We start from the raw sequence: 10,080 nt of genomic DNA, 5'->3' as shown, positions 1-10,080 counted from the left end.
CAAAGGCATTCGATACTGTTCAACACAGTATATTACTAGGTAAATTAGAACATTATGGAATTAGGGGGGAGGGGTAGGATTAAAGCTGTTTGAAAATTACCTAAAAAATAGGAAGCAGTATACATCTATAGGTAATGTGAAATCTAATCTGGTTGATATCACTTGTGGGGTTCCGCAAGGATCGACTTTATGACCATTGCTTTTCCTGATATATATAAATGACCTACCTATTGCATCTGCCTTTAACACTAGATTGTTTGCTGACAATACAAATTTATTTATTTTGGAAGATAACATAATGGATCTGGAAAATATAGTAAATGTTGAGATAGATAAGATTAATAATTGGATGCTGGCTAATAGGCTCTCAATAAACTATGGTAAGACGAAATACTTGATCATATCAAATAAAAAAATTAATAGGAACTTATTTAATATTGCCATCGACAACCAGAGCATAGAACAGACTCAATCGATAAAATATTTGGGTGTATATATAGATAATAATTTAAAATGGTCATCGCATATAAAAGTTCTCAGCACAAAACTTGCTAAAGTGGCAGGAATTATATCTAGATTAAGACATTATACAGATATATCTACTCTCCTACAGGTTTATTATGCTTTAGCATACCCTTATGTTCATTATGCAGTGCTGAGCTGGGCACCTGACCATCACCTAAATATATACTACATCCAGTAAAAGTTATATACACGTTATACAGTTCACTCTCAATATCATCTCCCTCGTACTTTAACATCATTAGGACAAAACTCACTAAAATTCTAGGGAGTAAAGTGCTGGAATGATATACCTCAATCAATAAAAGTAAGCAATCTGAATTCCTTTAAATCTAATCTTAAGATGTTTCTTATTAATAAATATGTAGAAACTATTGTATTAAATTGAAGATATATTATATAAGTAAGGTATGCATGTAAATATCAAATTATATCTATATTATATTTATTTTGTACAGCATTGTATATAGTCTATCCGGTGTTTCATACATAAGATTTAAGGAACTTGTATCATATATTTGCTCTAATAATTCTGTAGTAGGTCTTTTTGAATTAGCTATATCATATTTTGACAAAATAGTCGCTCGTTGTGTAAGATGAATGTAAAGAAATGTTTAAGCAATTCGAAATCGATGAATCTCACTGTCTTATGTATACAGTATGGTATTGTATTGTAAAGTAATGTAACGTTACGTAATGTTTTGTAATGTAATCTATCGTATGGTTTTTCAATGTGTCGTCATGCCATATCACGTTATGTATTGTAAATATCATATATCATCATGTCTTGTAATGTCATATGTAGTATAATGTCATATCATGGCATGTATTGTAACGTAATATATCGTCATGTATTGTAGGTAGTATTACATCGGGTATTGTAATGGTTTGTATGTGTTGGAATCATCTGATCACGTCATGTATTGTAAATATCGTATATCATCATGTCTTGTAATGTCATACGTATATAAAGTTGTCTAATCGTAATGTGTTGTATTGTATTATAATGTCATGTCATGTATAGTAATATAATATAACGTCGTGTATTGTACGTAGTATAACGTCGTGTATTGTGATGGATTGTGTGTGCTGTAATCATCAGATCACGTCAAGTATTGTAAATATCATTCAACATCGTGTCTTGGAAAGTAATATCAGAGTAATATGTACTGTAACTATAGTGTATGGCTGACTCGATGACCGCAAGGTCCTTTCGCCATACCCGTGCATTATATTAACAAAGTTATAACTGTTTAATTTTTCCCACTGTCTGATTTATTCTCGTTTAGCACAAATAAAAATCTTGAAATCTTGAAATCTTGTCTTCCCGTTTATGCTGGCATGTCATCAATAATTAAATAATTCGTTAATTCATTTGTAAATTACTGTGGTAGTGGATTCGAAATCGATCGATGTGAATGCAGTGATCCCCCCGGAGACACTCAAGCAGCTCGGAGAACTCGGATTGTTTGGCCAGCAGATTCCGGAAGAATATGGTGAGCGTTTGATCCAATTAATTTATCTATACATTTAATTCTTTAGAAGATAATCGTCAAATAACGCACAAGATTTTGATCTCGAGGATAATGAAACCGTATATATGAAATCGGAAACTTTCTTGTGGAAAAGTTAGTAACCTGCTTCGTCATCATTGATAGCTAACGAACTAATTACATTTCATGCTCGTAATGTTTTTTTAGAGCGCCCTGGCGATATTTACGAGTAGAAGTTAAATTAGTTTGTTTGTTTATCTGTCTGTGTACTGCGCTCTCTCTCACTCTCACTCTCTCTCTCTCTCTCTCTCTCTCTCTATCACGTCTCTCTCTTCCATCTCTCTCTCTCTCTTCTGCTCTCTCTCCTCTGCTCGTCTCTCTCATCCTCTCTCGTGCTATCTGCTTTCGAATTCTCCTCCAATCCCTGTCCATCTCTTCTCTCTTCTCATCTCTCTCGTCCTCTCTCTCTCTGTTTCGCATCCGCCTCCATTGTTTTACAGATCTTCCTATCCATCTCTCAGTCACTTCTCCTCTGGCCGCGCCCGAAACGGGACACCGTACTCATTAAACCGTCCGGCTATAGACTTCTCGCAATGACTATGATACGAAGGGTAATTCCTTCCGGTCTATCCCCATGTTTTAGGGGGTCAGGTTAATCCACCGAGATCTAATAACTTCACAGCATTAGAAAGCAGATCGACTGCAGTCAACATCGGCAAGACCGAGGTCCTCGCCCCTACTCGGTATCGCCATCTGAGTCTCTCTCGTCTGCCCCTCATCGCGTCCCTCCTCCATCCTAATAATGACATCTTCGATGGATGGGCGGTGTGCGGGAGTGGCGGATCTCTTCCAATCCTCTCGTTCTATTGACCCGTGCGACTGGCTCTCGTCTCTCCTCCGTCTCTCCGGTCTCTCTCTCCGCCTCTCCGTCTCTCCTCTCTTTCGGGGTCGCTCGCTCCTCCTCGCTACGTCTCGGTCCTGCCCTCCTGGTCTTCCCCCCCCCAGTCTCGTCTCTCCATCCGTCTCTCTTCCCTCTCCCGTCTCCTCTCTCGCCTCCCCTCGTCCCCCGTCCCTCTCTCCTCCATCCATCGTCTCCTCTCCATCTCTCTCCGTCCCTCTCTCTCGCTCCCCTCCGTCTCTCGCTCTCTCTCTCAGTCTCCTCTCTCATCTCTCTCGTCTTCCTCTTCCACTTCTCTAGCCCGCCGGCAACTTTCCTCCTCCATCTCTCTCCCTCTCTGTCTCTCTATCCTGCTTCCTGCCTTCTCTCTCTCCCTCCTCCCTCTGCTCCTCTCTCCTCCTCTCCTCTCTCTCGCCTATAAATACCTACTCGTCTCCCACTAGCCTCTCTCCAATCTCTCTTCCTATTAAACAACCAATGCTAGCTTTACTATCTCCCAGCTGATTACTTATTCCTGCCTTATACTACACTCTCTCATCATTAACGTCTTAACTTCTCTTCGACCTCCCCCTTGCACTCTCTCTCGAAACCCGTGTCCTTGCACCCAGAGATACTCTCTGCTTCGTAGGTGGGCTGGGTCTTGAACGCCAACTCAAAGTACGAGCCAGAGCTTGGGTCTGGGAAGTAGTATTCTTACAGCGCACCTGCATATGACTGTGTATCGCGGAGTCTGGCAATTTGCATAAATTCGCTCTGTAACGCAGAAGCACCTTGTCGCCTGACGCGAACGGCGGTGTGGCGGTCACCGACGCCTTGCCGCTGACACACACTGCAGGTGCCATCGTTGCTTGAAGGGAATCGCTACCAATCGTCGGCACAACAGGATCGGCCGCAGAAGGCAGCAACGTACCGCCGGGTGCCTGTGCGCTGGCGACGGGCCACGAGAGAGGGGTGGCCGGCTACCTCTGCCGGCGCGCTTCTCGTGCGTCGTAATCCGGAGTTACACTGTTCCAGCGGTACCCGGACCCGCGCGAGCACTGGCGGGACCGGCAGGATATGGCCACACTAACCGTGACCCGCTCACAAGTCCCGTCCCCGGTCGGACCGAGACGCAACAAGGTAGATCGCGAACCAAACCACGGTCCTTCTGGAAAAATCAGAGCAAGCGTATCCTGATGATTCGAGCCGATCCACCAAAGTCTGTAGGTTCCATACCGATCAAGGGCACTCAAGACAGTTATCATACCTGGTACCTGACGCCGCGCGCGCGGCACGCCGCAGGCGCCAAGACCAAACCACTCCCGCCTGAACTAACCTGCATTTGCTACTGGGCTCCCTGGATCCGTCACCTGCTTCTGTCTCCAACATTTACTGCCATACGTGCACTCTCCCCTAGTGCACTTGCTACAGAATATGTCCTTAGCCTCGTCGCTGCCGTGGTCCTAGTCGGGGTCCTTCTGCTCGTCACTTTGGCAAGTCCGACCGGCTCACGCGAAGACTTGAATCGTGGCGGTATCCGGAACAGCATTTTCTGTCCTAATAGCACTTGTTCCTAGCCCTCCCTTCCCTTCTGTTCGTCACTCGCCTCTACGCCCACTCTCCTTGTGCCTACGCTCCTGTTTCTCTCCTTCTCCTCGGTGCCTGCTCCCGGCCGCAATGAGAGAGGCGTTATGTCCTCTGACCAGAGCCTCTGCGGCAAGTATGCTAATCACCAGGTGAGACGCCCGGCTTTACCATGTTTTCACCAACCGCAGGACTGTCCAAGATATAAAGCGGGTGTCCTCCGCACCTTTAGCTAGGACCCAGGCCAGAACTTGTCGCAAGTTCTTCGCTCCCGAAGTCCTTGAGGGTGTGCTATTGGTTCCCACGAGCTTTGAGCGAGCCTGCGTAACAGTTGTTGGTGGCCAATTTCTGCTTGTGGATGTCACATCCAGCGCGCGCCCTCCCCTGGTCCCATATAAACACTACGCATCTCTGGCCTAATTGGCCGGTAAGTAACTCCCTGGCACTGTACATCACACTTCAGATCTGTCTCAAATCCTCTCTCATCCTTCTGCGCTGTCGTCACCGCGCCTCCCATCACTACAGACTATCTGCTAGCCAATACATGTGATCATGCAGGGATGTAGCCACACTCTCTGATACTGTCGCTTGCCGGCTTCTTTCCTCGTGCCCTCATGCTTACGCCGTGTACTCTTAATACGCTACACACGTAATACATACTTTCGCTTCACTTATAATCCCTCATAGTCATGGTCCACAGTTCAAATACCGCCCACTTAACCATGCGTTTTATAGAATCTATGCCTCAACTAAAATACCGAAAATCTAAACAATCCAGCATACCATTAGTCTATTATATACGTCATAGGATATCATATCCTATTGTATCATATATCATACTACGTATAATATCGATATCATTAGCTTCTCGTATCACACCAATATACAGTGTCAATTGAAGCAGCGAAATCGCACAATACCTTCACTATTGCTGAGTATCAATCCATATCATATCATATCATAGTCATATCATATCATCATTCAGCTACTCATATCAAAATACTCTAGTCATACCATATATCATATCAATAGTCATATCAGCTACTCATTCATATTTCATATCATAATATCATATCATATCAATACCTCATGAGATTCATCACTGATGCCCAATTCAAAAAACATCGGGGCATGATTCGAACATTATCATCCGCTTCTTCACAGAGTAGATCATAATCGAGTTCAAGTTGTAATTCGTTTGTAAATCCCTTCGGAATGAACTAAATTCAATACTTGTCTTTCGCAGAACACTTAGGTGCTTCCATTCAATTTGGTCTCAAAATTACTAATTTCCACACCAGTGCGACGTCGTGTAGGAACATCTAGACGCAACAATATTATGACAAACCTATAAATCATAATCATTCAATCGGAGTACAGTCAGGGCAGTATACAATCTTTAAAGCTCCTGCCCTATTGCCGTCAGGCTTGAGATATGCGTTCTAAATCTAGAACTTATGAGAAACATGTTTGGTATCTTATTCTTCCAAGAGAACTAACACCGTAATCTAAAGACAGAAAAATAGTGCCAATAGCTTCCTTTGGCACACAGTAATTATATAAGTTCAGCAACTAGGCATTCGATGAACCCTACTCGATCGTGGTAATCAGTGTCCCGAACGAGACTACGCTAACCTAAACAAATAAATTAATTCTCAGTCCGAGTATCAATACATTCAGTACCTTTAGATCCGAAAGACTCCATAAAAACTTAAATAAACCATCAAAGTAAAAATAAAAGTACGATATAATCGAAAGTATTAAGACCAGGAATAGCAAAACTAGTCAGAAACTGACGGCGTCACAATTTGACACCACCTCCATCGCTGCTCCAATCCAATGACGGTTTATCAAGAATACCTCACCATCTTTCCCTCTCGCTTCCCTTCGCTGAAAATCTCTCAAATGTTCTCAATGACCGCGCCTCGCTGGCGGCGTTTGCCACGTGGTAGCGACGGCCCGCGCGATCCATGCCCAGACTCCGGCTCGTGCGACGCTGGACCGAAAACGATGGAACACACTACCCGCGCTGCTACGCACTTCTAATCTTTCGTCACACATGCCGATTACATCGTACGAGAAACAGAGTGAATTGCCTAGAGTGGGCATTGCGCGGCTCGCTCACTGAGACGGGCACGGTAAAGAAACCAGCACTAGTCAGTTTGCTTTGTGTCTGAGATCGTGTGTGTCAGACTTCAGACTTCTGCTGCAGGTGCGTCATAACAACCCTAATCGTCATGCGTGTAATAATGTCGTAAACCTGGGAGAGGTGTTCGCACACCACGAAGGTCGTGTGGAACGAGCAAGTAATCCCCAGGCGAGTCAGATCACACCCCGATCCCGGGCTGGTGGGTAGTTCCGGAACGAGCACGCGTACTCGAGCAATATCTAATCTCTGTGCTGAACTCCGCCAAAATCTTTCCTTTCTTGTTTTGCTGGTTTGAGTAATTATTGCGGTTTCTTACCGTTCGGTCGACTATGAATTGCGGTTCCACTGTTCTCGGCATCCACACCTGGTTGATTGGCTGCCGCTTTTCGCAACGTCTATCGAAGCGAAATGTTCAATCAAGTTCCGTTATGAATAACATCACCCCTCACACGCGTTCGAATTTTGTCTAATTTAGTGCTGTCTCCTTCCTCTTCTGCTGCTCCGTTCTTGCTGGTTGGCTTCGACACTGCATCCTGTTACCTCTACTCAACAACCTCAAGATCATCCTTGATTGTCACCAATCCTTTCCGAAACATACCCCAACAATCAATGCTCATAAGTGCGCTCAGACGACCAGCGTGATGTTGTGCAGCAATAATACACGCACTCCGTTGTTCTGTACTATTCGACAAACTTTGAACTCGAGATTCTCTCATTATTACGTGAAATTCTTATTGAACAGTCACGATATGTTAGCAGACGAATCTATAGTCATCTAACTTAAATATCCGTTCCGCTTCCTTGTTCTGGTGTAATTAACTTCTTGCTCCCGCACATTCAGTACGCGCCGACTCCAGTGGTGAAATTCAATCGGTGACAACTAACTTCTTCGAATATCGAGTCCAATTCTGACTCCGTCTCTATCTCCCTACACAGGTTGGGTTATATCTCTTAGGACATACAATTTCAGGGGTGAAGAGAATGATATCCATTAAATTACAACAAGTATGTACGATTCCGTTTAATCGATAGATCTACAAGGGACACAGATGTACTTAGCCTTAATGGTGGCTCATAAATTGTATATAGGAGACGCAGGTTTCCACGCTTTGAGGAACGGTTTTAAATATCTCGTTTTGCAATCTATGTGAAGGGGAGAGAAGTCATAATTAAGAGACGATTCGTTGATAGCACAGATGTCCCAAGTTGGGACAACAGGGCGGTATGAGAGTAGAGAAGCGTGAACACGTTAAAACTGCTTAGAAGTCAAGAAGAAAATGTCCCGCTTTAGTGATATGAAGGAGAGAAGGTGCGGACAAGGTTACGGGCGTTCATGCCGTGGACGACCATTCAAAAAGTTTTCATGAATAGCGGTGGCCAAGATCGTTATGTGCGAAGGCAGAGCGGCTGTGCATTTACTAGCTCTCCAAGGTGCATAAGCGAAATCGTGGCCAGCAGAACAAAAGGTAGTTTGGTCCGGCAGTCAAATGTCGCGAAGTAAAGGGACAGGACAATCTAGAGCCGTCACAGCTCTTCGCAGAGAAGTAGTTGCCAAATCTCCCTTCCCAGAATGCAGGCTCGGCATCACAAAAACCTATGTATGTTTGACCAAATGAGAACCATGATGCAATGAATGTCAGCCAGTATGCTAGAATGATTTCACTTCTCCTCCTCTAGTGACACACCCAATGTCAATGTGGGGTTTCACACCTGGCCTCGTTGAACCCCCAACTCCCCGTCTGGACAAGGTTCGTTAGGCAAACACGAAAGCGAATACGCAACGACACCGTCAATGTAGGGTTCACATAGAAACATGTAAGGCTAGCCGCGAAATCCACCGGGCAGTAGCAAAGTGTAGCGCTATGTTGACATAGCTACCTTTGTTTCTACCGGAACGCGATCCTTCTCGATGTTCCATGACAAATTTCACTTTCTTCTTCTTTTTGCTCGAGACACTTGCTTCTCATTTCCCTCAGTATCGTCCAATAGGCGTCTCTTTTTTCTTTGTAGCATTTTCATTATCGTTATTTAATAGTTGTTATCCGCTCGGTGATCCGTAGCATAAGCAGTAAATAATATTTTTCATTATTACACGTTTGCAGATCTGTTCCCATTATTTTAGTCTTTGTGATCATCGTGATAAATGACGGGAGAGTACCCCGAAAGTACTGCAGACGAAAGTATCAGTGAAAAATCTAAAGAATTATCTAATGCTTTTCAGCCCGGAACTGAGTCCTTTCTCATTGTTTTCGAATAGCAATGTCATACCCTACCTGCCAAGGACCGCACATAATGCGAGCCACCCAGACTGCCTGGGTCACGTTACGGGCCAAAGATACCGTTTTCTATACCAAATACTTTTTGCGCCCGAATAACGTATGCAACGTTTGGCCTCGATCGACATACACTCGTCATAAATCGCCCAGACAGGGAAAACTTTTATGATGGCCGATCCGCACAATCACCAGAAAGATGCGAACCGCACACAACATCGCAAATTCTCTGCCATGATGGTAAACGTCCCTTCGGTCGATAGCTGTCGTACGACATTGTCAATACCTATCCTGGCTCAGTACCAAGTACACGACGGTGGTGCCCCCTCTGTCTTTCAATAATCGACCCTGGAAAATGTTTTGTCGCGATTGCGCAGAGCGCGCCTATAACTGTGGCTTCGTCGTTGACAGCTAACCGAAACGGTGGCGACCTCTGCATCTGCTGTGAATTGCAGCGACGGAGCTACATGCATTCTATTTGACGCGACGGCCTACCGGGGTAGACGCGGTAGGACAGCAGCCGAACCAACACAGTGACAATATTAAGTTACCTTTAGCTGCAATCAATATCATGTATACTGGTTAGATAATCACGCGTTCCTGGCTAGTGAATTTATATCGGCGGATCCAGTGGAAACACAGACGAGGCAAGCCTGTGCGAAGTAATAATCATAAGAACGGAGCATCATTCACTTTGGTGCGCCGATCTCTTTAGGCGTTTGATGGTGAATCTGGCTAGCGAGGCGGCGTGTATGTAAACAATTACTGGTCTATCTCTTGAAGTCCCAGCGAGTGGAACTAACCGTAATTCAGACCCGTATAGAGAGACACTAAGGGAGTAGACACGAAAAGTTACCGCAAACGGTACGGAGGCACCCCGGCGTGTAGCTCGAATCATCCAACCATCCGCGAGAAAAGCTAAGTAAGACACCTTTAGTATATCGGTTATTGAGAGTAGCGGTGACTCCTATCTTCCTCGCACGGGCCACTTTGAGAAACAATGAGCAGATGGACCATGTCTGCACAGAAGAAGGAGACCTCGCTCTGGCTTAGCGGCTATCCGGTGATTGACGACGAGAGGACGGTGAGAGCTGTACTAGCCACATGGATCTCTTCTCGCTCCTTTGTCGCTTACCGACCCCAACTAAAGTACTATAGGGCGGATATTTCTTATCGTTTATC

The 10,080-nt window shown here is 44.7% G+C and overlaps 1 protein-coding gene across 1 annotated transcript in view; it reads left to right on the top strand.

The window, feature by feature from the left end:
* The window catches only part of LOC106820908 (acyl-CoA dehydrogenase family member 9, mitochondrial-like), a 26,061-nt gene that overhangs the window by 2,335 nt on the left and 13,646 nt on the right, over nucleotides 1-10,080 (top strand). The window contains exons 3-5 of the mRNA XM_014825507.1: nucleotides 1,917-2,018; nucleotides 3,542-3,570; nucleotides 9,926-9,982. Coding sequence (XP_014680993.1) covers nucleotides 1,917-2,018; nucleotides 3,542-3,570; nucleotides 9,926-9,982 — 188 coding nt within the window. The remainder of the gene's footprint in view (nucleotides 1-1,916; nucleotides 2,019-3,541; nucleotides 3,571-9,925; nucleotides 9,983-10,080) is intronic.

Source organism: Priapulus caudatus, unplaced genomic scaffold (assembly GCF_000485595.1).
Source record: "Priapulus caudatus unplaced genomic scaffold, Priapulus_caudatus-5.0.1 Scaffold52, whole genome shotgun sequence".
In the NCBI taxonomy this organism is placed as follows: Eukaryota; Metazoa; Priapulida; class Priapulimorpha; order Priapulimorphida; family Priapulidae; genus Priapulus; species Priapulus caudatus.
This window is presented reverse-complemented; position numbering and strand designations above follow the sequence as displayed.